The following is a 27,793-nucleotide window of genomic DNA, read 5'->3' as shown; positions in this document are numbered from 1 at the left end:
CCTTTCTCCACCCTCCTCGGGCTCCCACACTTGCCCCCGCCCCTGGGGACACCTGCTCGTGCGGGGCAGGGCGGGGATGCGCAGCCGCGGCCCCTTCTCTCCCCCTCCCCGCCCCGTCCCTCCCTCCATCCTTCACCCGCTCCCCGGCGCCCGCCCCGCCCGCCCGCCGCTCCGGGGGGGTCTCCGCCGCCGCCGCCGCCGCCGGAAGGAGCCGCCATTTGCCACCGCCGAGCGCACGGGCCGAGCCAAGCCTGATCCCGGAGCCAGGGGGGGACTGGGACCGGGAGGACGGCGATGGGGGGCGGCCCCGCCGCAGGAGGACCCGGGCGCGTAACCCCGGGGGCCCGGCCCGCTCCGGACCCAGACCCGCGGGGTGCGGCACCCTGAGCCCCCTCCCCGCCTCCTGCCCTGGCCATGGCCGCCCACCCCGCCGCCCCCGGGCCGCCAGCCCACTCGGCCCCGTAAGCACCGGAGCCCCGGCTGTGGCAGCAGTGAACGGCGGTCGCAGGCCCGGAAGACCCCGGCCAGGCTCAGCTCTCCAGCGCGCGCCCCCTTCCTGGCCTTGTCCTCTCCCCTCCCCCAGCCGCCAGCGAGCCCCCCTTGCACGCCGCCCCCCGCCCCAGCGCCCGGACGATGCTCAAGTCTCGGCTCCGCATGTTTCTGAACGAGCTGAAGCTGCTGGTTCTGACAGGCGGGGGGCGGCCCCGGGCCGAGCCGCAGCCCCGGGGGGGCGGGGGAGGCGGCTGCGGCTGGGCGCCCTTCGCTGGCTGCTCCACCCGGGACGGCGACGGCGACGAGGAGGAGTACTACGGGTCGGAGCCGCGGGCTCGGGGCCTGGCCGGCGACAAGGAGCCGCGGGCCGGACCCCTGCCGCCGCCCGCGCCGCCGCTGCCGCCCCCGGGCGCACTGGACGCCCTGTCGCTCAGCAGCAGCCTGGACAGCGGACTCCGAACCCCTCAGTGCCGGATCTGCTTCCAGGGCCCGGAGCAGGTCAGGCCTGGGCACCTGGCCGGGCGCGGAGGGGTGGGGGCGCGCACCTGGGGTGTCAGAGGAGACTGCGAGCAGAGGCGGTGCCTAAGGAGGCTGGGCGGGCCCCAGGACCCGGAGTGGGAATGGAGTGAGGCGGAGTGGGAATGGGGTGAGGCCGAGGGGCTGGCAGGGGACTCCTGGAGCTCTTGTTTGTGTTGGAGGGTCAAGGGTCCCCAGGAAGGGGTGGGGCTTTCTCCCCGGAGAGCACAAAATCCATCTCACCCATTAACAGGGACTGCTGTTCTTTCCTATTTGCCTCGCCCCAGGGTCTCCGTAATCTGAGGGGACCTGTTCTCTTGCAGGTGGGCAGAAAAGAGAGTGCTTCTGTGCCCACCTAGAAGGGAGGGGCCCAGCCAGCGCCCTTGCTTAGCTCAGTGTTTCTCCCTATGGGGTACTTTTTTTCACTTCCCATCCTGCAACTTTCTATCTCATTCTAAAGAGTATTCTTTGTTAAAATTTTATGGGCAAAGTTGTCCCAGAATAGTGCTAGGAGGGTGTCTCTGTGTAGTGAGAATTGATTCCTTGATTAAAGGGAAACACCCTTCACTCCCACCTCCGCGATTTCTCCCTTTTAATACGTGGAAACCGAGGACCGTAACCCATCCCAGTTTGCACCAGATCTGTGAAGTAACTTTACAGTGATGGGGTGGGGGAAGGAAAGCATGGCTCAGAAGCTCTAACCCTCTCCTCCCTCCAGATCCTAAGAGGAAGCCTTTCCTTTGAGAAGTCTTAAAGACCACCCATCCCAAATTCTAGGAAAAGAGAAGACCCAGTCCTTCTCCCCTCTAATCCCCCCATCCCTTTCCATCCCTCATCTCTTTGGTATGGGAAGTTTCCCTTGATCTCCAAGGGAAACTTAATTTTCTGTTGCAGCCTTACTTAACCTCTTGCCCTATCTTGGGTGAAAGGCCTGAGTTTTTTAAGGTGGGCAAGTGACCTGAAGAGGTTTCCCTGCCTGGGAGCGCGGCCGAGTGGGGTCGGGGTGGTGATGACTGACAGGGTCCCTCCTCACTCTTCCTCCAGGGGGAGCTCTTGAGCCCCTGCCGCTGCGACGGCTCAGTGCGCTGCACGCACCAGCCCTGCCTCATCCGCTGGATCAGCGAGAGGGGCTCCTGGAGCTGTGAGCTCTGCTACTTCAAGTACCAGGTCCTGGCGATCAGCACCAAGAACCCACTGCAGGTGAGGTGCAAGGAGAGGACTCAGAGACTGGGCGAGGACTTTTTAGCTATTGAAATCAGGAACCTTCCAGGAGGCCTATTTCATTTACTCTTTTCCCAAAGCCACCCTTCCCCACCAATTACTGCAGTCGCCTGTGTGTCTGTATATCCTTCCTCCCTTAATTTATTCACAAAAACATTTACTGGGTGCCACTTATATTCCAGGCACTGTTCTAGGCACTGGAATAACCACCACTCCCCACCCGACACACACACACACACACACACAGAGAGAGAAAAGAAAAAGAAAACAGAAAAAATGCCGGGCGCGGTGGCTCACGCCTGTAATCCCAGCACTTTGGGAGGCCGAGGCAGGCGGATCACAAGGTCAAGAGTTTTAGACCAGCCTGGCCAACATGGTGAAACGCCTCTACTAAGAATACAAAAAGTAGCTGGGCGTGGTGGCGCCTGCCTGTAATCCCAGCTGCTCGTGAGGCTGAGGCAGGAGAATCCTTGAGCCCGGGAGGCAGAGATTGCAGTGAGCCGAGATCACAGCCACTGCACTCCAGCCTGGGCAACAGAGCAAGACTCTGTCTCAAAGGAAGAAAAAGAAAAAGAAAAAGAAAAGAAAAAATGATGTTGATGATGATAGCAAACGTGTAGTGTTTTCTGTGTCAAGTTTTGGTGTGTATTAACTCTTTTAATCTTCACAATAATCTTATTAGTTAGATACTGTTGTTATCCCCTTTTACAAATGAGGATACTGATGCACAAAGGTTTGAAAACTTACCCAAGGTTACTTAGCCAGTAAGTGATGGAGTCAAGATTTGGGATTCAAATCTAGATGTTTTGGTTTCAGAGCACTTGCCCAATCCTGCCTTTTTAAAATAAGACAGACAAATGGTGTCAGACAAGTGCCACGTTCTAGATTTAATCAAGGCACAGAGAAGACAGATGTTGATCCTGCCTGAAGGTTTTAGGGAAGGTTACTGGAGCACCCTGCTCTTCAGGGCCACCCATCACCTGGCCCTCCATCCCTTTCTGGGACTCTTTGGAGCCCTTTCTCCCACACAGTGGCAGGCCATCTCCCTGACGGTCATCGAGAAGGTCCAGATTGCTGCCATAGTCCTGGGCTCGCTCTTCCTGGTTGCCAGCATCTCCTGGCTCATCTGGTCCTCACTCAGCCCTTCAGCCAAGTGGCAACGACAGGATCTGCTCTTTCAGATCTGCTACGGCATGTATGGCTTCATGGATGTCGTCTGCATAGGTGAGGGCACCTCTCTCTCCTTTACCTGCTCTGTATCTTCCTCTTACACACCTGACTCCCCTGCCCATCCCCTCAGTTTCATGGCTTTATTTTCTGCCACTGGGGCCCTTTAGTGCTATCCTGGTGCCTCCCAACCCACTTCCCTGCTTCTCCAGGGCCCTTTGCAACTGTATCTTCTCACTCTGAAGAAATGCTTGCTTAAGTACCTCTGGCCTAGATCTAGGCCACAGTTAACCCTGGATTTCTTATCCCTATTGCTCAGGCCTCATCATCCATGAAGGCTCCTCTGTCTACCGCATCTTCAAGCGCTGGCAGGCAGTGAACCAGCAGTGGAAGGTCCTAAATTATGACAAGACCAAGGACATAGGAGGAGATGCAGGGGGAGGGACGGCAGGGAAGCTGGGCCCCAGGACCTCACGGACGGGCCCCACCTCTGGGGCCACCAGCCGCCCCCCAGCTGCCCAGCGCATGCGGACGCTCTTGCCTCAGCGCTGCGGTTATACAATCTTGCACCTCCTTGGGCAGCTGCGGCCACCAGATACCCGTTCCAGCTCCCATTCTGGCCGAGAGGTTGTCATGAGGGTCACTACAGTCTGAACTGGACTCCAGGAGCAGGGATCTTGAGTCAATGCGTCAGTCAAAGAAGAGCTCTCATGACTGCTGGAGGTACCAGCTGGACAAGGTGTTTGGGGCATGCTGCCCCCATCACCTAGGATCTCTGTGGGCAGCCTCAAGCTGGAGACATTGTCTGGCCTCACTGCCCACTTGGTAGAGACACCTGGATGACATTTCAGTACCCACTGGCAGCTCCTCACACTCATCCAGAGATGGCCGGTGGGCAGGCGGGGAGAGCAGCTTTCTTTCCCTGGAGAGAACCGTCTTTACCTCAGCTCCTAGGGCCTCCAGCCCCCCAGCTCCACCACGGTGACTTGGTGAAGGGGGACCAATGCCAGAAGAAAGGGGCTGTAGACCCCTATTCCCCACCCCATGGCCACAGGGCATCTGGCAATAAGACTAGTATACATTGACCTCCCGTTCCCTGCATGAGGGCGGGGGACTTCCCCCTGCTCCATCCCCCATTGCATGGGGGAAGGGCATAAAGAATCATTTATATGCACGTGGAGACTCCTTTCTCATCTGGGGCTTTTCTGGAGAGTTGGGAGGTGTGGGGAGGTTTCTCTGCACAGGTTGCAAATCCCAAATGCAGCAGTGGGTTCCGAGTTGTAGGTGTGACTCCCACTTGCTGGTGAATAATTCATGCTGGCTGCTAGGTGGCAGTGCTCAGAGGTATCTAGGGGTAGACCTGGACCTGCCACCTATGAGTTGTATGATTTAGAAAAAAATCTCTTGGCTATGGTTTTCCTGTCTACCTCATAGGGTTGGAATAAGGATAAATGAGGGACAGGTTGGATGTTGTTGCAAAGAAAATCAGCAATGACATAGAGAGATTTCTAGAATAGTTGATGGTTCACTTATTTCAAATAGTAGCTGGTATAACAAATTCTAAAATGTGTTTTTCATCTGAAGTTGCACAGAATCTTGGAATTTTGTGTTGAGTAACATAATAGGTATGGAAATATGAGGGAAAATGGACATTGCAAATGTGAAGCATGGTGATTATTTGTAAGAATGAGAACTCCTCTGACTAAATATTTGGGCCTGTGGGCTGGGGAAGGCTGGAGCCATCCGCCTTGTTCTGGAGATCATCTGGGTTCTTTTAGCCCTTCGCAAGTACTGTGCGCACCCAGAAAAGCAGTGTGAAGTGAATTTGGACTCATTTGGAATGAGATGGAGGGAACCCCCCTCCTCAGTTATGAGTCTCCAACCCCAGTTTAAGCTATTTCTATGGCAGTTTAGGGTCACAGGTTTGATCCCAGTGTGCCCAGCTAGGGGTATTAATGGATGGCATTATGTTTGGAGGCAGCAGCATAGAGGACTGTTGTTTATAGAAAAAAGATTTGGGAAAGACTGGTTAAGATGTGGGTCGGCCTGAAGGCTGGGCACTTTATTCTGTGACCTTGGGGTTGTGTGTTATATGAATGATGCTGTTTTTTAAGTAAAACATTCATCAGCAATTAAGTAACTCCTTTATTCACAGCTAAAGTTAGATCTGGAGGCCTTTCTTATTATTGATCCTTCTCTCACGGAAGGTTCTGCTCTGCCTCCTTCCTCCCTGGGGATGTGTTGGAGAAAATGATTCTCTTGTAAAGGCCTACACATATACTTGCCCAGGAAACCTTGATCCCCTCGCCTCTCCCAAAGGGGGGGGGGGGGGGGGGTCTTTGTCGCTGTCCATGGTGCTGGCATCCAGACTAACCTAGGGATGTAGGAACTAAAGCTGGACTGGGGTTCAAGTAATTTCAAAGTGTGGAAGTATATAACTTCCAATTTCTGAGGGAGTAGAGTGGATAGGGAGCTGAGACTGAGTCCTCCATCTGCTCAGTAGGGAACTGTTTCCCCAGAGAGAGAACCCTCTATACCCCCCAAGTTGGGAGACAGAAAGGCTAGACTTTCCTGATTTGCCATTCACAGAAGAGCTGGTGGGGACCAAATGGGGGATTGCAAATCAGAGTGACTACTATTATCTATACTGGCAGGTAGGGCTCAGGCATATAGGACACATGTGGAGCTTCCTGTGCCAAGCCTGAGCTGTCCTCTGTGATGGATCTGCAGGGAAGGTTAGACATACCAAAGAAAATAGACATACTCACACACAAACACACTGTATCCATTTACACTCTGGGTCCTAAAATGAGGCGAAGTGGGACACTTTCCCCTCTCCTTCAGCACTAATGGAAGTATTGGTATGGGGGTTGGGGCCAGCAATCAGTATGGTCTCCTCTTCTTCCCTTTTTCCAACTTAAAAAGATCATTGTCCAGGAAAGGGGTCATGGAAACTATTGCCCTCCTCAAGTGGGCATTCCTACTTGCCCACTGGAAAATAGGGAGTACGAGTGGGCAGAATTCTCATCACTGATTCCAGGGGAAAGGGTCTGACCACAAGCTGGGCTTTATTCGCCCTCAAAACTCAAATCTGGTAAAAATTTGGTCATTTACGTTCAAATTGAGTTCAGTGATAGAGGAATAGGGGTGGAGACTGAGTATACAGTAGGGAAGGAGTTGAGAAGGTCAGAAAGTTGCACAGAAAGCTTGATCTTTTTACAAGGCTTTGGGTCCTCCCTGCCCCTCTGTAGATCTTGCATAATTAGATGCCCCCGCAGAAGGCCTGGTGGCTAAATGGAGTTTCTGTGGTCAGGGAGCCATGTCTAGGCCAGGAGACCAAGGTGTGGAGGAGGAAGAAGTGTGAAGTGAAATCTCCATTTACACCCAGCTAATTGGAATAGGGTGAGGGGTAGGGGAAGTGGGGCAAGTCTTGACATGGGGAGGGTAATCTGGGATGCAGAAGGAACTGTGCAGTGTGCTGAGAGATTTATTTGGATGGAAGATGAGTTAATCTGTATACATCACAAGAGGAGAGCTGTGCCCAGCCTCTGGGGGGCCAGAGAATGCTGACTCAGGGAAACAGGCTCCCTCTGCCCACTGCCCTTATCCTGCTTCAGTGCCCCAGGGCTTCTGGCCACCCCCACACTCAGCTTTCATTCTGTCTGTCTGATTCCACTTCTCTGCTTGTATCCCTTCCTCTGAAGGAAATTATCTTGGAAGAACTGTTCCAGAGAGGGCAGAGTGACAATCTAGGACTTCCTTCAATCCTGGCAGTCCGAAAGCACTTTCCTTACCAGAGTCAGCAATCTCTGCAAATCCCTAGCTCCCGGCCGATTTTACAGCTTAGCCCCTGCAGTTACTTTTCACCCCCCGCCCCCTTAATCTCTTACAGGAAGCCAGACTAGACTTGGCTGTTCCCACTACAGACAGAAACATGTCTGGGTTTGTGTTACAAACTACTCTTCCAGGCATCCAGACCTCCCATTGTTATGGGGGGTCACCCCCAGGACCTGAGAAACCAAGGTGGGAGATGGGAGGGTTAGGGTCTTGCCTGCAGGTCTTGTAGGAAGTGGTAATATGTGAGAAATAAGTCAAAGTCAAGAATGGAATATTTGATTTTTTATTCTTTTTTTTTTTTTTTGAGATGGAGTCTCGCTCTGTCACCCAGGCTGGAGTGCAGTGGCCGGATCTCCGCTCACTGCAAGCTCCGCCTCCTGGGTTTACACCATTCTCCTGCCTCAGCCTCCCGAGTAGCTGGGACTACAGGCGCCGGCCACCTTGCCCAGCTAGTTTTTTGTATTTTTTAGTAGAGATGCAGTTTCACCGTGTTAGCCAAGATGGTCTTGATCTCCTGATCTCATGATCCACTCACCTCAGCCTCCCAAAGTGCTGGGATTACAGGCTTGAGCCTCCTCGCCTGGCCTTGATTTTTTATTCTAAAATTTATGAATATTTAAAACTTTTCAATATACAAAAGAAGCCAGAGGCCTGGGCAGGGACAGGCCCAAAGATGTCTCTGCCTAAGAACTAAGTGATGGGGCAAACCCACTTAATAGTGGCTAGAGAGCAAAGGAGAGTTGTAAGAAATTGTAAACCAGGCTAGGGCAGATTCACCTTCCTATGGGCAAGACAAAGAAGGAAGGGGGTAGACAGAGCCTACTAAGCTGCTTATCCCTTCCGCCACATGGTTCAGATTCAATCTAAGAACATGTATGGTGTCACCCAGTCAGAGATGGGCCCTGGCAGGGGACATAAAAAACAAATTAGGCTTCACCCTTCCTCTCAAAGTGCTTACATGCAAAGAGGAAGGACCAACCAGGTACAGAGCAGATGCACAGTTACTGAGCTTATGCTTTGATAAATGCTTAGCCAGCAGCATCAATGAACACTATGAAAGCCCAAAAACAGCGGCAGTTGAATCTTTCCTCAGGCCATCCAGCATTATTAGTTAAAATCTGATTTCATCCTTGGGGGATGCATACATGATCGGAAGGGCCAAGCACGGAGAGAGACAATGGTTTTCTCACTTGGCCTACTGAGTCAGGCCAAGTGCATACTTCACACATTGGTCAGGGCTGCCTCACACTTCACTATGGTCATTCTATCTAGTTTGGTCAGATAGGCCTTAGGGGCAGATGTATCTCTTGGTCTTGTGCCTACAAAAAATATTATCCCTACGATGAACGAAAGGGTGATGATGACAGCCTCTTTCCACAGGACTATCTGTCCAAAAACTGTAGGTTGATGCTCCTCTCAGGTACCAGGACAGTCCGGGTCATGGGTCTGATTGGGGCCGCACCTGGCTCAGGCTGCACCTCAAAATGTGTCAGGATCTGGAAAGGGAAGAAGGTGAGCACTACTATGAAAGATATCTATAGTGGGGGGATTGACTGGTAAAGGGCATGCATTATTAGTGTTAGAATGGTCAATGATTGGGTGGCACCTGTGGCCAGTAGGGGACTTCTTGGTTAATAAGGGTGAGGGATTGTGGAAGGGAAAAAATAGTTTGAATACCCTCACTTACACTCTAGGCCTATAATGGGCTTATCATATTTTAGAAGATTCATTCTACCAGGTCTTACATGATTTCCTATGCTTGTCAGGGGAAAGATCTCACAACTTTAGAGGGTTAGGGTCTCTCCAGCCTGGGGAAGGTATAAAATCTAGAGCACTCACCTGGGCCAAAGCCATTTGCAATTCAAGCTCTGCCAGGCGTCTCCCCATGCAGCTGCGCTTGCCAAAGCCAAAGGGAAGAGACGCAAATGGGTGGGGGGTGGGACCCTCCCCCAGCCAGCGAGCTGGACGAAAAGAATTTGGCTCTGGGAACTGGGCAGGGTCCCTTGAAGTGGCATAGTGACACAGAGTGACCAGCGTCTGGTGGGAAGAAAAACAAACTTGTCAGTTTGTGCTCAGAATGGGGGCGGGCATGAATAGGATATTCAGACAGGGACAAAGGCAGGTCCTAGTGGGTGATGGGGAAGTTTTCTGGGGCTACTTTTGGAAGGATCTCTCCACTGTCCCATTATATCCCAGAAAGGCATATCCTAGAGAGGGGTTAAGGGGAGTGTTTGAAGGGCTTTTAGGAGAGTGCTTGAGAACAGGGCTGGGGCCTAAGATAGTGAGGAATGGCTCAGTAGAAAGGGTGCATAGGCTCTACTCACATTTTTGGGGATAATATAATCACCCACATGAATGTCTTTGTCTGGGACACGAGAATTTCCAGGTACCACGGGGTACAGTCTAGGTTGCAAAGCACAAAATGGAGACAGCAAGGTGAGGCTAGGGGCTGCAGCCCTCTTCTCATTGTTTCCAACTTCCAAACCCTTTTTGACCAGTAGTAGAGTGCCATTTTTCTCTGCTCTCTCCCTGCTTCCATCCACTATTTGCTTCCGCAGCCTTCCTTGGCATTTCCTCTTGTTCCTCCTCTCCTCTCCCCTCACCTTAGCACTTCCTTGACCACTGCCTTCAGCAGGGGCAGTTGGGACAGAACAGTGGCTGGGGGGTGGGCACTGGAGCCAGGGCCCAGGGCAGCTGTGATCTCGGAGTGGAGTGCTGTCTGGACTTCGGGGTGCCGGGAGAGCTCATACAGAGCCCAGGAGAGCGTGTTGGACACCTGAGACACGTGAAAGCAAGAGAGCTGTTGGGTGTGGGAACCCAGCAGAGGGTGCAGATTATGGAACAGTCTGGGGCTACGGGGTGTTAAGCCAAGCTGATCTACGTGGCCATAACGGATCCCCTGCAACAGAAAAATGGTCCCGGAGTCTGGGGAGGCTAAGCCCTGGAACAGGCTCACAGCACGGAGAGAGAATCTAACCGTGTCCACTCCCGCCAGTAGTAACTCTGTCACATTCCCCAGGATGGACTGGGCAGGCAACTCTTCCTGGAACAGAAAGTGGGTCAGGTGCGCCCCAGATTCCAGGTCCTCATCGGGCTGTCCTCGGTTCCTCATGGCTGCCTCGGCCTCTCGCCGCTCCACGTGCCTCTGAGCTGCGTGGTAGAAGGCACGTGAATACCTCGCTACCCCTCGACAGCTTTACATTCCCCCATTCCCACCTCGTCCTGTGCCTTACCAAATGCAAACATCTGGTCCCAGTCTCGGCAGAGGCGGCCCCAGGGCCCAGGCACAAGGCGGCGCAGCCAGTGGGGCATCGCCATGGTCAACAGCGTGGACACAAACACGGAGCCCACCGCGCGGATGAAGGTCTCCGTGTCAGGCGGCACTTGAGCCTCCAGGCAGCCCAAGCGTGAGCCCAGCAGAACTGCCGCGATGCCTTATGGGGAGGGGGCGCCGTCAGGGCTCAGGGAGGCTCCGGTAGGACGCCCCCAGCGCCTGCCCAGCTCTGTCCTGGGACTCACCTTCCAGTCCGAACTTGTAAAATTCACCCGCCACGTCCCGAACCAGGGCAGGTGGCCCCGTGCCACGTCCGCGCTGGCGCCTCAGACGCCGCACAAGGTCGCGGACTACGTGGTCCAGGGTTCCGGCGTAGCGGGCGGCCGCTTGAGGCCGGAGGAGGAGTGGGGCCAGGAGACTGCGGAGCCTTTGCCATTCTTCGCCTTCCCTGCAGGGTTGAGGAGAGAGTGCGCATCGGGGAGGTGGGGACGGCTCGACGGGACTGGTTGCAGTGAAGAAGCGCATTCGGCTGCGGTGGCCAGGAAAGGGATTGCGTCTGCCCCCTTGGGGTACAGAAACCTGCACCGGCCTGCGCCTGTCTTCCAACCCCCTTCCTCTTTACTCATTTCCTGCCCGCAGGGGCTGGGGTTCCCGGGTAACTTGAATCACAGAACCTTACATTCATTCCATCCAGATCCTGGTACCCTAACCCAATTCCTCTGGCTCCCCCAGTTCCCAGGATTCTGGTCTCAAATGATAAGGAGGTAGGCGGGGAGTGAGGTTGGGGCTCAACCCGAGTGTGGGTGAAGCAGACTGGGATGGGAACCCCAAGATGACCAAAGGTAGAGTAGGACAGCCAACTTCCCACCATGCCCCTAAATCCGATAGTTTCGGGACCCGCAGCAGGAGAGGGCCGCTGCAGGGTGTTTGGCTTTCTGCGGGCAGAGAAGACTCACGCGGTGAGAAGTCCGCAAGCCCGCTGGCGGCGGCGGCGGTGCTCCGTCCAGGGCGAGAAGCTGCAGCGCTCGGGCCGGGGTCCCTCCTGTCGCAGCAGCTCCTCGACGAGTGCAGGAGCAGCCACGTACACGGTGCGCACTGTCCCGAAGCTGGCTAGCCACACTGGCCCGAAGCGCGCGGCGCCCTGCACCTGGGGGAGGGGGCGCAGCGGACACTTGGATACCTGGGCGGGGACTTTCAGCTCGACCTGTGCCCACGCCAAGGGTGTTGACTGGGCTTGGGAAGAGGGAGCTTCTGCTCCTTCTAGGGTGCCCAGCTATTGTATGCCTTTGATACTGCAAACTCCTCCTCTCACTTCCCATCCCTAGAAAGTTTGAGTGCGATGGGCAAAACAGGAACTTTGTGCAAGGCAGACATTCAGGACCTCTCTGATCATCTTGGTCGAGGAGAAATCTCTAAAAGTTCCATGTCTAGATTGTCCATCTCAGGACGAGTTCTCAGTAAACGAAAACGAGCCCCTGTAGCTTTAAGCCGCACGCAGGCGGAGGGTACCGCGTGCTCCCGCCTCCCGCGCACTTGTACTGTATCTGCAGGATCGCCACACCTCAGGACAGCGAGAAAGCGCTTTCCCAGCGCCCTCTGCTAAGAGTCGGGACAGACTCTATGCGGGTCGAGCCACACCATCCCCAGCCTCAACTCGCCTTTTCCTTAATTCATGGGCATCCGTTCTCTCTGGCTCTCCCACATTTGCTCTGCACTAGTCAGTCCTTTTTGACGCTGTCAAAGCCGGTTTCCCCAGCACTCAGTCTCGGGAAAGGCGTCCCTTCCTACCTGCAGTTCGTGTAACCTCGACAGCCCCCCCTTGCAGAAAAGTTCAGCCAGAAAGCTGGGCGTAGAGGGGCCTGGGATGTCTGCCAAGCTCCGGCGTGCTGAGTCGTACTCTCGGTAGCCTAAGGAGGCGCCCAACTCGGGAGCCCAGCGGACGCGATGGAACACCCTGGAGGCGTACTTGAGGGTCTGGGTCATGGTCTGGTTCCGGGTACCCGCGAAAGAAAGCGCTTCTCCTGAGCACCTAGTCTGAACTCCTATTTAACCTTTGGGTGAGGTGATGACGCCCCCTCTCCAAGCTCCTCAGCCAATCCCTCCTCCTGAGTGGTCTGTGCTGGGGATTAGCACCCAGGAACAGTAGGCGGGGCTGGGGCTGACTTCACGACTCCTGTGGGTCTCATGTTGCAATGACCCTCATGGGAGGGAGGGCCTAAGATTTTCCTCCTGGGAGAGTGCCCTAGTCTAGGAGCCTAAAAGTCTCATCCTAGGAAAGGTTATAAGGCTTTTTAGTACGGACTAAGTGACCAAGCTACACTAGTCAGTCTCTGATATTCCCACCACTTCCACCAGGGAGTCCAGCCCCTTTAGGCCCATCCTCAGGAATTCCCCATCTTTCAGCTCCTCCGGGAAGGGAAGCAGGGGAGGCACAGCTGTAACTGTCCCCACATTCTTGGCTCAGTGGGTTGTTTCTTCTCTGCATTATTTTCCTGCACTAGCCACATCTCCCCCTCCTCCTGTACCTAACATATACTGGGCAGATGGCAGGTGGGTTAATGGGCTAAAATGGCTCCTAGAACCTCCATTTTTCTTTCTTGAGGATAAGGGGGCCTCTTGGGTGTACAAGCCCACTCCTGCCAGACATGGAAATTTGGGACTTGAGAAGCAGAAATGAAGAAACTTTTTGTACATTAGTTAAGTTCTAAGATTGTCTCTGGGCTGTTAGAGGAGCTACATGGATGTGGATGTTCTAATTCCCCAGCTGACTCGGTCTCCTCTGGGGGGCTTCCTGGTTAGCAGCCCCTTTCCATTTTCAGCCTCAGAATCCTCCACAGAGCCAGGCATGGTGGCTCATGCCTATAATCCCAGCACTTTGGGAGGCTGAGGCGGGAGGATGGCATGAGGCCAGGAGGTTGAGGCAAGCTTGAGCAACACAGCAAGACTGTCTCTACAAAAGAAGTTTAAAAATTAGGCTGGGCATGGCAGTTCATCACTATAATTCCAACACTTTGGGAGGCTGAGGTGGGCAGACTGCTTGAGCTCAGGAGTCTGAGACCAGCCTGGGCAATATAGTGAAACTGTCTCTACAAAAAATACAAAAATTAGCCAGGCATGGTGGCACGTGCCTATAGTCCCAGCTACTTGAGAGGCTGAGGTGGATTACAGGAGCCCGGGAGGTCAAGGCTGCAGTGAGTTATGACTGTGCCACTGCACTCCAGCCTAGTCAACAGACAGAGGGCCTGTCTCTAAAAAAAAATTAAAATAAAAGAATCTCTTACAGTTTACCTCTCTGCTCCTTATTCCCTCATTCCCTACTCTAACCCTGTCAGGCTCTGTGCCAGTCAGTCAGATCTGAAGTTCTGGAATTGAAGGTCAACATGAAAAAGGAGAGGGTCTCCACCCCCACACCTTCCCAAGGACTCTCCAGAGACAACATTTAGGGACTAGATTCCCCAGCTCGAGTCTTACGCAGGGAGAGGACAGGAGGATAGCAGAAGGCATATGATACATACTCCACCATTTCCTGAGAAATGGCAGAATGGGCATGTATACACATATACATGTTATCCCAGGATCCACAAAGCAAACAGAAGTGGTAATTGAGCCTAGCAAGCAGTTTAGATAGACTACATTCCTCATTCTAGCTGAGGAGAGATCTCACAAGGAGAAGGGAGAGCAAGACCCCATAGCCTTCCAAAGATTCCCTATGGTCCAAAGTCCTTTGACCATCTCAGTCAGCTGCTTTGTTTTCTGTTGGCAGTGGAGGGACAAGGTGAGAGGAGCCAGGGGTAGTCATGAACACCAGCGGGTTCTGCCCTGGGCAGCTCCCCACCTTCTTTGAGAGAGTACTGTCTCAGCTCCAGCAGTCTCAACTGGGAAGACTCAGGACTCCTGCTCTTTTCTCTAGTCCCTGGGAGATGAGGTCCAGCTAAAGTAGAGTAAGCAGTCAGTGACCAGGCAGGCTGGTTTGGAGGGTCACTGCCTGGAGGACGGGATCTTGTATTCTTCGGAAGATGGCTGGGAAATTCTTCCCTCCATTACGTAGAACTTTCTTCCCCTCCTCAGTTGAGGTGCCTAGATGTCCCACAATGGGGTCTTCACTCTGGGAGAAGGAAGGGTCCAATAAGTGCCCACTGTTCAGACTGCCCTTGGCCCTTAGACACCCATCCCATCCTCCTGGCACTGAGCTAAGTTCAAATATAGAACCACTCTGGAAAGGGCCTCCATATCCTGTAGATTCCCTACTCACCAGGTCCTCCAGAGGCACACGCTCAAACAGCGGGTGCTCTTCAAAATGAGTGCACATCCAGTCGTGTAGCTCCAGCACATCGGTTATGGTATATACCAGCCCCTGCATAGGCAAAATCACCCTAGACAGGAGGCTGCATGCAACATCAGCAGCAGCCAGATGATGGGAGTGGTGGTGTGAGTCCCTAAATGCACCACCACTGAATTCTTAGTGAAGGGCCCCTGGATAGGCTACTCACGCCATCCTCCCTCCCATCCCGACTCACCCCAACTCTCAGCACGTAGGCATATTCTGCTAGCAGGGTGGGACTGATGATTCGCCACTTGTGCTTTGTCCGCTTGAAATGTGGGTCGGGGAAGAGGAAGAACATCTTTGTCAGCTGTGAGACAGACACGAACCAAAAGGGTTGTGAGAGCCTGGCCTCCATGCCCCCACCTGCTTACCAGCCTAACCCACCAGGGCCCCTCCCCACCTGGCCCTTGTAGAAGAAGTTAGGAAGGTGCTTCATGGCATTGCTGCGGAGACAGGCGATGTTCTGGAAGCCACCTCCGGGAGCTGCGCGTAGGGCCCGAATCCGGTCTTGTACATAGTCTGAGACCTTCACCCGGATCTCCAGACCCAGAATCAATGTATCTGGGAATAGCGGTGACAGTTCCACTGGACACAGAAATAGCAATGGAATCATCAACCATATACTTGTAGGAAGTACAAAGGGGTCAACACAGGAAAGGAAGCCTCAATCTGCAACTACCAAAGTCCAGAACGGCAAGAGAGGACAGAGATACATATATGGATAGTTTGATGCTGAAGAGGCTGTGGGAGAAATGAAAATTGTCACCAGGACCAGAATGGGAGGGCTGAGAATACATGTATATTTGCCATTGCTATAGAGTTTCCACAGTGTTTTCACACATTGTGTTATTTCATCCTTGTAACACTCTGTGGTAAATTGTGAAGATGAGGAAACTGAGAACTGGAACTTATTTATTTGAGATGGAGTCTTGCTCTGTCACCCAGGCTGGAGTGCAGTGGCACAATCTCGGCTCACTGCAATCCCTGCCTCTCAAGTTCATGCAATTCTTGTGCCTCAGCCTCCTGAGTAGCTGGTCTTTAACTCCTGGCCTCAAGTGGTTCACCTGCCTCAGCCTCCCAAAATGTTGGGATTACAGGTGTGAGCCACTGTGTCCAGGCAGAATTGGACCTTAAACCAAGGTTTTCTGCCTCTATGTACCATGCTCTTCCTCTCTATCAGAATGTTATCTGTTTGGGACGATCTAAAAATAGGGAGTGGCTTGGCATGCATGGGTGCGACAATACAGACAAAACAAGAGAAACCCAAAAAAACAGGAGAGTGGGGCAGAAGGAATGAGATCTGGCGAGGGAGGGGTAAAGGGGAGGGGAGATGGTAGAATCCCTGAGAAAGACAGTTCAGGATCACTGGCCACAATGGCTAATCTCTGATGCTTGTGCTGACCAGCTCACTGACCCGGTACCTGGCAGGTGAAATGGCTCATGTAGGGATTGACACCATAAAGGACAACACAGGTTTTAAGAAGCATTTGAGGCAGCCCCCTCCACTCTCCAGGGCAAAGGTCACAGACCCAGAGTAGAGGGAAGGTGGAGCCTCTCCATGCAGATGTCACCAGTGTCTGGACGAAAGGGGAAAGGCCAATTATGACCCCCCACAAAAGCCGCTGAGGCAGCAGAAACTACTAGGCCTCTTCTCACTCCAGAAAGAGGGCCTAAGTGTTACCTAACAGGCCACCATAGCCACAGCCTATGTCTGCAAACTCCACTTGGGCCTGAGCTCTCTTTTCTTTCTTATCCTTTGGGTCATCGTGGCTCTGATTTTGAGTGAGTGGAGCGAAGAACTCTGGGTATAGCTCAGACCAGTCCATCTCCTCTGGCTTCACAGGGCTATTGGAAAGAAGACATAAGAAGCATGAGAAGGTTGGTCACACTATTGCAGAAGTGGTACTGTGAAAGTGTGTGTGTGGGTGAGGGTGGGAGGTAAATGGGAGGAGGGTTTCTCAAAAATTCTGTAACACTGGGCCCTGTGGCCTCTAAGAGGGATAATGGAAACCACCCTCAACTCCCAGTGTGAATCATCGGCCCATCATGAGGCCCATAAACGCTGACCTGCTCAACTCCACTTCTGGCGGTTTATGTGACACTGCCCTTTCTGGGGCACAAGTTCCCCTTATCCCGAGACTGGCTGCCTAATGCACTGGGATCCTACTTTGTGTTTGTGCTCTGCGGGGAGGGAAGGGAAGGTGCGGGCAGGATTGTGTATATGTTTGCCTTTTGATTAAATCCAACAAACAAAAGCAAAAGATGGAAACGACATTCTGCCTCTATCACTTCAGTCTCAGTAACAATTTATTTCTCTTCCCAAACTTAGCACCGCTACCCAGTCTTAGGCCCGAACGCCACGCCCACTCCCAACCTGCCAACTCCACTCTCGGTCGAATCTCCCGGTCCCACCCCTAAAACTGACGTCACCCATCTGATCCTCCCGGGTCTATCCCAAATCCTCCCAGCAGTCGCAGCACAACTGCTCTCCCGGCTGCTTTGAGAATCCCTCCCTCCTGTCTCTCCCTCTGCCCACTCCTCACTAGCGCAGCGTGTGGTCTGCCATGGGATTGGAGTGAGCACGTTGCCGGTAGTAGCGCTTCTGGGGCGGCGGGGCCTCTGCTCCGGCCACGTTCCAAGTCTCGGCTGCCATGATCCCAGTCCGGGGTTTCTCTACCAAATCCACGTGGAGGCGCAGGTTAATGACGCAGCCATGCGCGTTAGGGGCAGTTCCCGCCCCTTAAAGACCCAAGAGCAAATTCGGCTGGGCTGGGCCGGGCTGGGCCGGGCTGGGTCGGGAGGACTGTAAGGAGCGAGTGCTGGAGGGAACCTCCGCATCGTTAGCCTTCAACTGGGAGGGTGAGGCCAGGCCCAGGGACCCAACATTTTCTCTTAGCTTGCTTCTGCCTCGTCTGGGTTACCATCCTGGTTGCAGGCACCTGTGTACCCTACAGGTGAAAGGGGTCTAGAGACCTCGCCTCCTGCAGTAGCATCAGTCCTCGCTCCTACCCCCTCACTCCCGGTCTCCGACCAGTCCGCCCGGTCTGACTCGTGTGGTCCCGTGTGGGTTTCGCTGCGTGTGCGCTCGGGGCCGGGGCGGGAGGGGCAGCTCCTCATTCCACCTCCAGGAAGTCGAACTGGAGGAAGGAGGGCAAACTCAGGGAGGGGGGGCTCGTGCCACAGGGACACCAAGACGGCTCGCGGCCCCCAGCCTCTACCCCGCTCCGAAGCCGGGATCTGAGCGCCGGCCGCGGTGCCCGGGCACTCCCTTGGCGGGCCGGATGGCGGACCCTGGCCCAGATCCCGAATCTGAGTCGGAATCGGTGTTCCCACGGGAGGTCGGGCTCTTTGCGGACTCTTACTCGGAGAAGAGCCAATTCTGTTTCTGTGGGCATGTGCTGACCATCACGCAGAACTTTGGGTCCCGCCTCGGGGTGGCGGCGCGCGTGTGGGACGCGGTGAGGAGTGGGCTGCGCCGGGTGAGGGTCCGTGGGAGGTCCAGATCCCGGACTCTGCCTCTCCCATAAGGAGCCATCCTCACGACTGTCTCTTTCTCTCTCTTTTCTCCCGTAGGCCCTGAGCCTGTGCAATTATTTCGAGAGTCAAAATGTGGATTTCCGAGGCAAGAAGGTGATCGAACTGGGTGCGGGGACAGGCATCGTGGGGATCTTGGCAGCGCTGCAGGGTGCGTGAGCTGGCTTTGTGGCGGGAGAGAGTGGGGACCCAGGGGCGCGGAGAAATGGTCACATCGTGGATCCTTGGGGGAGAGGGGAGTACTTTGGGCCCCGTCCAACCCCTTCTTTTTAACAAACTTTTTTTTATTTGTTTTTGTTTTGGCGCCTACTTCTGTATGCCAGACAGCGGGAATTGCCTGTCAAAGCACCTAGGGTGGGTGATTGGGAAGGGTAGGAAATAAAACTCAGGCAGGCCTATAAGAAGGAGTTGTTTCTATCGTGTGGCTCTCTTTTTTAGTTTTTATTTTTTTGAGACGGAGTCTCACTCTGTCGCCCAGACTGGACTGCAGTGGTGCTATCCCCACTCGCTGCAACCGCCGCCTCCCGGGTTCAAGCAATTCTCATGCCTCAGCCTTCCAAGTAGTTGGGATTACAGGCTTGCACTACCATACCCGGCTAATTTTTGTATTTTTAGTAGAAGACAAAGTTTCACCATGTTGGCCAGGCTGGTCTCGAACTCCTGACCTCAGGTGATCCAACTGCCTTGGGAAGCACCTGGGATTACAGGCATGAGCCACGACACCCAGCCTTGTGTTGCTCTTTGTGATTTTATGGAGAATGCTATCACTTAAAAGCGCCTTGGCTTTGAAGATGGTTTTCTGTCAAGATGCACATATGGGGGTACTCTGTAGGGAGACTTGTGGACATTAAACTTCGTGAGTGCTTTATAACTTTATTATGAATATGTTTCAGATTCCTTAGTTTTTTATTGCTAGGAGAAACAAGCTTATGAGTTTCCAAGGGTTAGGATGTGTTTTGTAGGAAGCGGGGGTAGAATTAGACCCTGCAGACTTGGAAAAGGAAAAGGTAAGGAAAAATTTGCTTCTCTTTTGTCAAGAACCAAAAACTACAGAGGAAACAGTTTCACAAATTATAATCTAATGGGCAGACAAAACCTCAAACTGAAAGCACTCATTTAAAAATTCTTACAATGTCATCTCTCTAGGAATGTAAATTAACATGTATTTGTTCATAGGGACAGAACTAGGTCACATTAAGGGAAGTCTAGCCGGGTGCAGTGGCTCATGCCTATAATCCCAGCACTTTGGGAGGCCAAAGCGGGTGGATCACCTGAGGTCAGGAGTTTGAGACCAGCCTGACCAACATGGTGAAACCCTGTCTCTACTAAAAATACAAAATTAGCCGGGTGTGATGGCATATGCCTGTAATCCCAGCTACTTGGGAGGCTGAGGCAGGAGAATCGCTTGAACCCGGGAGGTGGAGGTTGCAGTGAGCTGAGATCGCACAATTGTACTCTAGCCTGGGCAACAAGAGCGAAACTCTGTCTCAAAAATAAAAAAAGGGAAGTCTTTCCAGAGGCAGGCATTCATTCTTCTATTAATTCAACCAAAATGTATTTCAAGTCCCCTATGTACCAAGAATCATGCTAGGTATTGGGGATTCAACAATGAGTAAGACAGATTTTCTCTCCCCAAGGAGCTTATGGTCTAGTGAGGGAGACAGGACGATGTCATATAACAAGAACTCTGGTGAGGTATGCGTGGAGCCTGTGGACATGCTCTGTCCATGTCTACCATGACTCCCTGGGAATCCATCAAGGAAAGCTCTGTCAGGTGAGGAGGAGGTGAACAGTGTGAACACAGCAGGCTCAGAAACAGTGGAGGGTGCCAACAGCAGTTTTTGCATGAAGCATGGGTGGATGCAGGCAGTTACGCTAAAAAGGGGAGAAAAGGCATGCGGTGTGGATGGGAATACCTAGCTTCACTTGCTCCCAGACTGGCTTCTCCTTCTTTGCCTCCTGTTTTGCTGTCAAGTCAGAAAGCTGGATGTCATCTTGTCCCTCACTGTCTCTCCTCACATTCCAGCAATCATCCAGTCCTATGAGTTAAATGTTCTCTCTCTCTTTTTTTTTTCTTTTTGAGGCAGAGTCTCACTCTGCCCCCCAAGCTGCAATGCAGGGGCATGATCTCGGCTCACCACAACATCCACCTCCTGGTTCAAGCGATTCTCCTGCCTCAGCCTCCGGAGTAGCTGGGATTATAGTCATGTGCCACCATGCGTCACTAATTTTTGTATTTTTAGTGGAGACGGAGTTTCGCCATGTTGGCCAGGCTGGTCATGAACTCCTGGCCTCAAGTGATCTGGCTACCTCAGCATCCCAAAGTGTTGGGATTACAGGTGTGAGCCACTGCACTGAGCCAGGTTATATGCTTTTAATACTTCCCCAGTTGTCTGCTCCTCTTTTCATCATCTCTAGTTCTTGTGAATTTTCACAAGAGTCTTCAAGCTTCTTCTGGGAAAGTGTGACATACCCGACTAGATCTTGTGACCTTCCCCCACCAAACCCATTTCTCCCTCAGCCTTCCCTATGTCAGTGAATCAAACCACCGTGCACCCAGTGGGAAACCTAGACATCACTTTTGACACAACCTTCTTTCTCACCTACATGTCCATTATTCAATTTATCTCCTAAAAATCTCTTAAATCTTCTCATGTTTTTCCATCTCCACTGACAGCTCCCCAGTCCAAACCACCACGATCACTTGCCTGGACTACTACAACAGCCACATGGGTCTTCCTGCTTTGACTTCTTGTCCTCTCCTAGACCTCTGCTCTTCCACCCAGGGGTCAGAGTGATCTTTTCAAAATAAAACTGTAATCGTGTATTCCCGCCCCAAACTTTCAGTGACTTCATGTTGCTTTCAGGATAGAACCAACATCTATGGCATGGCCTCCAAGGTCCTGCCTCCTTCTTTCTGTGCCTCTTTCTCTCTTGTTTTTCTTGGGCTGCCTGTTGCCCATCCATCAGTTCCTCAAACCTACTCTGATGTTCCCTTCCTTGGGGACTTCACCCAGGCTTACTTTCTGTCTGAAACTTTTCACCATTTTCTCAATGCATATGCATCCCTCCTTCCTCAGCTCAAACATCACTTTGAAGGGAAGGCATCCTTGGCACTCCCACTCCTAGGCTAACCCAGACCCTCCTAGTACATACACAACTGTGCTAACTGGGCTAATTTTAACTTTGTTACCACTGACCTTAGTTGGGTCCTAAGTGCTTCCCAGCTAGCCTGGTACATTCTCTTGTTCACTTTTTCTGCCACTCTCCTGAACAACTGTTTCTTACCTTCTTATTCCTCAAACCTCCAAATGCCTCCTCTGCCATCCTGATGACTTTGCTTCCTATCCCTTTATTTTATTTTATTTTTTGAGATGGAGTCTCACTCTGTTGCCCAGGCTGGAGTGCAGTAGTGCAGTCTTGGTTCACTGCAACCTCTGCCTCCCAGGTTCAAGCTATTCCCCTGTCTGAGCCTCCCAAGTAGCTGGGATTACAGGCACGCACCATCATGTCTGGCTAATTTTTGTATTTTTAGTAGAGATGGGGTTTCACCATGTTGGCCAGGCTGGTGACGAACTCCTAACCTCAGGTGATCCACCTGCTTTGGCCTCCCAAAGTGCTGGGATTACAAATGTGAGCCACCGTGCCTGGGTGTTTCCTATCTCTAATGATTGCTTCTGTTTTCTCTGAAAATGTCCACATATTCCTATCACAACATCTACTTATGTAACTACACCTGCATCTGTGTGCAGTGCCTTCTCTCTTGTTACCATGGATGAACACACTATGCTAGCTCAGGTCAAGCCCCCCACTTGTCACAAGACCCCAAACCTTTCTGCCTACTCAAAGACGTTGTTCCAGTAACACCCACCCCCATTTCTCCTGCATTCTCAGTTTTTCCTTTTCTTTGGATCATTCCATATATAGCAATATATGGAATATAAAATGCATATAAATATGATATGATTTCTCCTATTTCAGAAAAAAACTCTTGATCCTACATCTCTCTCCAGCTATCACTCCATTTCTATGCTCCATTTAAAAAAAAACTCCTCAAAAGAGTTAATATTCACTGTCTAGTTCCTCTCCTCCTATTCTTTCCTTAAACCATTCTGATCAGATTTTCACTCCACTGTGCCCCCTTCAATCCATTTGTTTTAGTTAAAGTCATGAGCCTCATTTCCAACTCCAGGTTGTTAAATGCAGGAGTCAGTTATCAGCCTACCTTTGTTGACTTTGTATTTGATGCTGACACTCCCTCCTCCTTGGAACAATTCCTTTGGTTTCTAGGGGACCACACTTCTGGTTTCTGCTTACCTGGCAGGCACTCCCTTTCCATGCTCTCTTGTTGGTTCTTTTTCATCTTCACAACTGAAAATGTGAGTGCCCCAGGGCTCAGGGGCAGTCCTTTGATCCCCTCCTTTTCTTGTTTACCTCACTCCTGAGCAGCCCATCACGTCATGCCTTTAAATGCCCTGTTGAAGCCAGGCACGATGGCTCATGCCTGTAATCCCAGCACTTTGGGAGGCTAAGATGGGTGGATCGCCTGAGGTCAGGAGTTCGAGACTAGCCTGACCAACATGGTGAAACCTCATCTCTACTAAAAATACAAAATTAGCTGGACGTGGTGGCAGGCACCTGTAATCCCAGCTACTTGTGCGACTGAGGTCGGAGAATCGCTTAAACTTGGGAGGTGGAGGCGGAGGCGGCAGTGAACCAAGATTGTTCTACTGCACTCCAGCCTGGGCGACAAGAGCGAGACTCCGTCTCGAAAAAAAAAAAAAAAAAGCCCTGTTGGTAATCATGACGCTAAGACTATCCCATTTCTATCTCCAGACTTGCTTGCATAACCTAGTGCCTACTCAGTATCTTCATGTGGTTGCCTGATGTGATATAGATGTCTACGTCAAACTTAATGTGCTCAGAAAATGAACTCATGATCTTCCTGTCCAAATTGCTCCTCCTGCAACCTTCCTCATCTAAGTGAGTGGCAATTTGGTCTTCTAGTTGGTCAGGCCAAACACCCAGAATCCTGAGCTTTTTTTTTTTTTTTTTGAGACAGGGTCTCGCTCTGTTGTCCAGGCTGGAGTGAAAGTGGCACAATCATGGCTCACTAAGGCCCTGACCTTTCAACCTCCCAAGGCTCAAGCGATCCTCCCACCTCAGCCTCCCAAGTAGCAGGGACTACAGGCATATGCCACCACACCCAGCTAATTTTTGTATTTTTTGTAGAGACGAGGTTTTGCCCTGTTGCCCAGGCTGGTCTCAAACTCCTGGACTCAAGCAGTCATCTCGTATTGGCCTCCCAAAGTGTAATCCAAAGGGATTACAGGTGTGAGCCACCGTGCCTGGCCCATCCCAAGCTTTTCTGTCTCTCTGATATTTCATATCCAATCTGTTGGCAAATCCTGTTGACTCTACCTTCAAAATATATTCAGGATCTGACCATTTCTTAGCCATTGCTACTGCCCTGCTTTAAACCATCATCATCTCTCACCTGGGTCATTGCCGTCACCTTCTAACTGGTCTCCTAGCTTCTGACCTTGCCCTCCTGTACTCTTCTCATCACAGCAGCCAGTGTGCTCCTCCTAACGCATGCCAGCACGTGCCATTCTTTTTTTTTTTTGAAACGGAGTCTCGCTCTTGTCGCCCAGGCTGGAGTGCAATGGCATGATCCCTGCTCACTGCAACCTCTGCCTCCCGGGTTCAAGCGATTCTCCTGCCCCAGCCTCCCAAGTAGCTGGGATTACAGGCGCCCGCCACCACACCTGGCTAATTTTTTGTATTTTCAGTAGAGACGGGGTTTCACCATTTTGGTCAGGCTGGTCTGACCACTCAATTTAAAATTACAATTTAAAATTAAAAGTTGCTAAGACTTTGTCCTCTATGCCCTGAGGTCTCTGGACCTTCCAGGTAGGAGCTGAGAACGCTTGGTTGGTCCACTCTAACTTGCATTTCTCCCCATCCCTCAAGCAATTCTTATCCCCCTTTCCTGCTTGGGGCTTCACCATGGCATATATTATCATCTGATGTACAATGTATCTTATTTTATTTATTTTGGCTGTTGTTATCTGTTTCTTGCCACTGGACCATAAGCTCTGTGAGGGGGTATTCTTATCTTGGTTCATCATTATGTTCTCAGCACTTGGCATATAGGCACATAATAAATACGAATGAATGAATGAATGAATGGATGGATTCCTAGTACTTCTTGCTTCTCTTTCTATCATAGTCATCATGATTATGATGCAGTACCTAGTGTGTCTCTACCTCTAGAATGAAACAAAGAAAGCTGCGTTATTGTCTTGCTCACCTTATACACCCAGCACTTAGTAGGTGCTCCAAATTATATGTACTGCATGAATGAAGATTTCTGAGATGCTAATCTGACCATCTTCACCCCTGTTTCTGCCCTTAAAGCCTATTGCCCTCAGTATCAAACCTGAATCTCCTTAGCATGTCATTATCACTTTCCCCTTATCTCATGTCTTGACACTTTTCTCCCCCTTCCATATCCTCTAAGATCCAGCCTTTCTTGAATATGCCATGCTCTCTCACTCCCAGGCCTTTGTACTCACTGTTCTCTTCTTGGAAAGCTCCACCTGACTAACTCGTCCTTTAGGGCTCAGCTGAGGTCACATTTTCTGGGAAGTTTTCCAGACCCTTAAGGCGAGCTTGTGTCAGTGGGGGTGAGTGCAGAACCCATCTCCAGCTTAGTCCTGCGCAGGCTTCTGCTGACATCTGATTGTTGTGTGTTGGCCAGAGAGGTTGAAGATTAGCTCAGAGAGAATGTTGATGTTGTAGAATGTCGGGTAATAAGAATAGCAGTGGGTGAAACGGAGGTTGAAGCAACTAAAAGCCAGCGTGGGCTCCAGGCTGTCAAGACGTTGTCCTCTATGCTCTGAGGTCTCTGGACCTTCCAGGCAGGAGCCAAGAACCCTTGGTTGGTCCCTCTGACTTGCATTTTTCCTCCTTCCTCTCTCTCAGGGGGGCATGTTACCATCACTGACCTGCCCCTGGCCCTAGAACAGATCCAGGGCAACGTCCAGGCCAATGTGCCAGCTGGAGGCCAGGCCCAGGTGCGTGCCTTGTCCTGGGGGATTGACCATCATGTCTTCCCTGGAGACTATGACCTGGTGCTGGGGGCTGATATCGTGTACCTGGAACCCACCTTCCCTCTGCTGCTGGGGACCCTCCAACACCTGTGCAGGCCCCATGGCACCATCTATCTGGCCTCCAAGATGAGAGAGGAGCACGGGACAGAGAGCTTCTTTCAGCACCTCCTGCCCCAGCATTTCCAACTGGAGCTGGTTCAGCGGGATGAGGATGAAAATGTCAACATCTATAGGGCCAGGCACAGGGAACCAAGACCTGCTTGACATCACCCCTGCTGTTCTTCTCAGTCTCTTGCCCTAATGAAGGAACTGGGTATCTCAAAAATCATATTTCCAGAGCCACAAACACGAAGACCAAAAAGGATGGATTTCCCTGGCCTCTCTCACTTTCTTCCTTCCCTCTTTGTTACCCCAGATACTCTTGGGCAGGTGCAGTGAGGGGCCTGCTTACCAGGAATCCCAGAGCTCTGGCAGCACTAGTGTTAGAACACCAAGGAGGTTCCTGGCTCCTGTTCTCAGAAGAGGAGGATGGTAAGGTATCTAGGATTTTTAGGGGCCAAGGCAGGTATATGGGATATGAGAGCAGTGGTTGTAGAGAGACTGTCACTGATCACTTCCATTCCTGTTGCTGTTTATACAGAATGGACTTTAAAAAAATTCTATGGGATTTTTTTTTTCTTTTTTTTGAGACAGGGTCTCTCTCTGTCACCCAGGCTGGAGTGCAGATACATAATCACAGCTCATTACAGCCTTAACCTCTCAAGGCCCAGATGATCTTCCTGCGTCAGCTCCCCAAGTAGCTGGGACTAGAAGCATGAGCCATCACACCCAGCTAATTTTTGTATTTTCAGTAGAGAAGGGTTTCACCATGTTGCCTAGGGTGGTCTCAAACTCCTGGACTCAAGTGATCCACCTGCCTTGCCTCCCAAAGTGCTGGGATTACAGGTATGGGCCACTGCGCTAGCCCAGGATTTTTTTTTGTTTTTGTTTTTTGTTTTTGAAGAAAGAATTAAGCCTTAAAAATCTGTTGTGCAAGAACTCAGCTTTTGCTCAGGAGTTGAGAAGGAAGAAGCCTCAAACCACCTGTTTCCTGCTTTTTAGAGATAGAATCTGGTGGAACCATGGCTCTAACCGAGTCAAGTCCTCCTAGCTCCGAAGCTAAGGCTGCAGAGCTGTCCTTTGGACTGTAGTTTCTTCGTGCTTTCCAGAGTTAGAGCCTTGATCACAGAACCATCATGCTGTGCAGAACACTGGACTCAGTACTAAGTTATTTTCATCTTTGATTTTTCTTTAGCTTCATCAGTCCTTCCTTCCTAATCTGTAATCCCCTGAAGTCTAACACAGTTCCTAATATGTTTTGCCTTCACCTCTTTTCTCTTCCCACATTGGTACTTCTGGTTGGGGCTCTCTTTACTTACTGCTTAGGCACATAGTCACCTTCTTTGGACTCCCTGCCTCCATGCTTTCTCCTTCAGTCCATTCTGCAAACTCTTGGGATCTTCCAAAATTAGCTCTGATTAGCTTTCACTGCCTATAGAAGCAAGAACAAGCTCCTCTGCTTGGTACTTAGTCTGTGTCCATGTTATACCAAATTACCTTCCTATTGCATTTCCTACTCCTTTGCTACATATATTGGACCTCTGGCCAAATTACAAAAGATGTACTCTTTGTTCTCTAAAACCACACTAAAGTGTCCTGACTTCTTTCTCACTCTTTATGATAATCCTCTGCCTGAAAGGCTATTGCCACCTGTCAAAATCTTCATTATTCTTTGCCTCTTTCCTGAGCCCCTTGCTTGAATGTGATTTCTTTCTCCCTGAGACCCTTTAACTGTTTGTTCGTCTTATGGGACCTTAATTTGTCTTGCATGGACATTTTTGATTTTCATTTTCTCACCATTAAATTACCTTGGAGGGTAGGGCTGTGATTTACTCATGTCTAATCCTCAGAAGCCTAACACAGTTCCTGGCACACACAGATATCGTGCTCATTCAATAAATATTTACTCGCTTTGTTAAATGGATTCCACCCCTGCCTTTCTAGGTGACCTTGGACAAATTCGAGAACCCATTCACCAACTACACAAGTTTGTTGTGAGTCATAAATGGATAATGAATATAAACGCGCATTGAAAATAAACATAAAATGTTACCCACATTTCTTGTGTTGTTGTTTTGTGACAACTTTGTTTCTTGGTTTCTGTTATTTTACCTGGGGTGGGAGGTGGGGGGTAATTCCCGTATGAAATGTGTAGTCTCAGGCTGCGCGTGGTGGCTCACGCCTGTAATCCCAGCGTGAGCTGGGATTTGGGAG

The 27,793-nt window shown here is 51.5% G+C and overlaps 4 protein-coding genes across 6 annotated transcripts; 2 read left to right on the top strand and 2 right to left on the bottom strand.

Annotated features, from left to right (window-relative positions):
• Positions 1-209: 209 nt before the first annotated feature.
• MARCHF9 (membrane associated ring-CH-type finger 9) lies at positions 210-5,526 on the top strand. The gene is made up of 4 exons (XM_033221483.1): positions 210-990; positions 2,053-2,208; positions 3,261-3,453; positions 3,716-5,526. Exons 1-4 carry the CDS (start codon positions 634-636, stop codon positions 4,048-4,050), a joined length of 1,041 nt encoding a protein of 346 aa, XP_033077374.1. The 5' UTR covers positions 210-633; the 3' UTR covers positions 4,051-5,526.
• Positions 5,527-8,321: 2,795 nt separating this feature from the next.
• On the bottom strand, positions 8,322-13,432 carry LOC117089857 (25-hydroxyvitamin D-1 alpha hydroxylase, mitochondrial). The gene is made up of 9 exons (XM_033221478.1): positions 12,296-13,432; positions 11,464-11,654; positions 10,753-10,955; positions 10,467-10,667; positions 10,211-10,383; positions 9,837-10,009; positions 9,558-9,636; positions 9,073-9,270; positions 8,322-8,729 (listed from the first exon to the last, which is right to left on the bottom strand). Exons 1-9 carry the CDS (start codon positions 12,488-12,490, stop codon positions 8,616-8,618), a joined length of 1,527 nt encoding a protein of 508 aa, XP_033077369.1. The 5' UTR covers positions 12,491-13,432; the 3' UTR covers positions 8,322-8,615.
• A 623-nt stretch (positions 13,433-14,055) lies between these two features.
• On the bottom strand, positions 14,056-17,936 carry METTL1 (methyltransferase like 1). 3 transcript variants are annotated; one of them, XM_033221479.1, is made up of 7 exons: positions 17,881-17,936; positions 17,375-17,504; positions 16,513-16,676; positions 15,232-15,416; positions 15,025-15,138; positions 14,760-14,861; positions 14,056-14,612 (listed from the first exon to the last, which is right to left on the bottom strand). In XM_033221479.1, the coding sequence occupies exons 2-7, from the start codon at positions 17,482-17,484 to the stop codon at positions 14,457-14,459; spliced, it is 831 nt and encodes a 276-aa protein (XP_033077370.1). In that variant the 5' UTR covers positions 17,485-17,504; positions 17,881-17,936; the 3' UTR covers positions 14,056-14,456. The 3 variants fall into 3 exon arrangements, with proteins under 3 accessions (XP_033077370.1, XP_033077372.1, XP_033077371.1); XM_033221481.1 differs by lacking the exon at positions 17,881-17,936 and adding an exon at positions 16,899-17,012 and having other exon boundaries at positions 17,375-17,518; XM_033221480.1 differs by lacking the exons at positions 14,760-14,861; positions 17,881-17,936 and having other exon boundaries at positions 14,110-14,612; positions 17,375-17,614.
• Positions 17,868-27,637, top strand: EEF1AKMT3 (EEF1A lysine methyltransferase 3). The gene is made up of 3 exons (XM_033221482.1): positions 17,868-18,289; positions 18,405-18,516; positions 25,353-27,637. Exons 1-3 carry the CDS (start codon positions 18,113-18,115, stop codon positions 25,742-25,744), a joined length of 681 nt encoding a protein of 226 aa, XP_033077373.1. The 5' UTR covers positions 17,868-18,112; the 3' UTR covers positions 25,745-27,637.
• Positions 27,638-27,793: the final 156 nt, after the last annotated feature.

Source organism: Trachypithecus francoisi, unplaced genomic scaffold (genome assembly GCF_009764315.1).
Source record: "Trachypithecus francoisi isolate TF-2019V2 unplaced genomic scaffold, Tfra_2.0 Lachesis_group11, whole genome shotgun sequence".
Taxonomy (NCBI): domain Eukaryota; kingdom Metazoa; phylum Chordata; class Mammalia; order Primates; family Cercopithecidae; genus Trachypithecus; species Trachypithecus francoisi.
This window is presented reverse-complemented; position numbering and strand designations above follow the sequence as displayed.

What these genes read in the sequence shown, in the direction of transcription:
- MARCHF9 (XM_033221483.1), top strand. Translation starts at nt 634, where the DNA reads ATGCTCAAGTCTCGGCTCCGCATGTTTCTGAACGAGCTGAAGCTGCTG. An exon ending in GCACCAAGAACCCACTGCAG is followed by an intron (nt 2,209 to 3,260) that starts GTGAGGTGCAAG and finishes TCTCCCACACAG; the next exon opens with TGGCAGGCCATCTCCCTGAC. An exon ending in CATGGATGTCGTCTGCATAG is followed by an intron (nt 3,454 to 3,715) that starts GTGAGGGCACCT and finishes CCTATTGCTCAG; the next exon opens with GCCTCATCATCCATGAAGGC.
- LOC117089857 (XM_033221478.1), bottom strand. Translation starts at nt 12,490, where the DNA reads ATGACCCAGACCCTCAAGTACGCCTCCAGGGTGTTCCATCGCGTCCGC. An exon ending in CGAGGTTACACGAACTGCAG is followed by an intron (nt 11,655 to 12,295) that starts GTAGGAAGGGAC and finishes CCCCTCCCCCAG; the next exon opens with GTGCAGGGCGCCGCGCGCTT. An exon ending in ATTATATTATCCCCAAAAAT is followed by an intron (nt 9,271 to 9,557) that starts GTGAGTAGAGCC and finishes TCTTCCCACCAG; the next exon opens with ACGCTGGTCACTCTGTGTCA.
- METTL1 (XM_033221479.1), bottom strand. Translation starts at nt 17,484, where the DNA reads ATGGCAGCCGAGACTTGGAACGTGGCCGGAGCAGAGGCCCCGCCGCCC. An exon ending in TGGCTATGGTGGCCTGTTAG is followed by an intron (nt 15,417 to 16,512) that starts GTAACACTTAGG and finishes TTCTGTGTCCAG; the next exon opens with TGGAACTGTCACCGCTATTC. An exon ending in ACTTCTTCTACAAGGGCCAG is followed by an intron (nt 15,139 to 15,231) that starts GTGGGGAGGGGC and finishes TCTGTCTCACAG; the next exon opens with CTGACAAAGATGTTCTTCCT.
- EEF1AKMT3 (XM_033221482.1), top strand. Translation starts at nt 18,113, where the DNA reads ATGGCGGACCCTGGCCCAGATCCCGAATCTGAGTCGGAATCGGTGTTC. An exon ending in CGGCGCGCGTGTGGGACGCG is followed by an intron (nt 18,290 to 18,404) that starts GTGAGGAGTGGG and finishes TTTCTCCCGTAG; the next exon opens with GCCCTGAGCCTGTGCAATTA. An exon ending in GATCTTGGCAGCGCTGCAGG is followed by an intron (nt 18,517 to 25,352) that starts GTGCGTGAGCTG and finishes CCTCTCTCTCAG; the next exon opens with GGGGGCATGTTACCATCACT.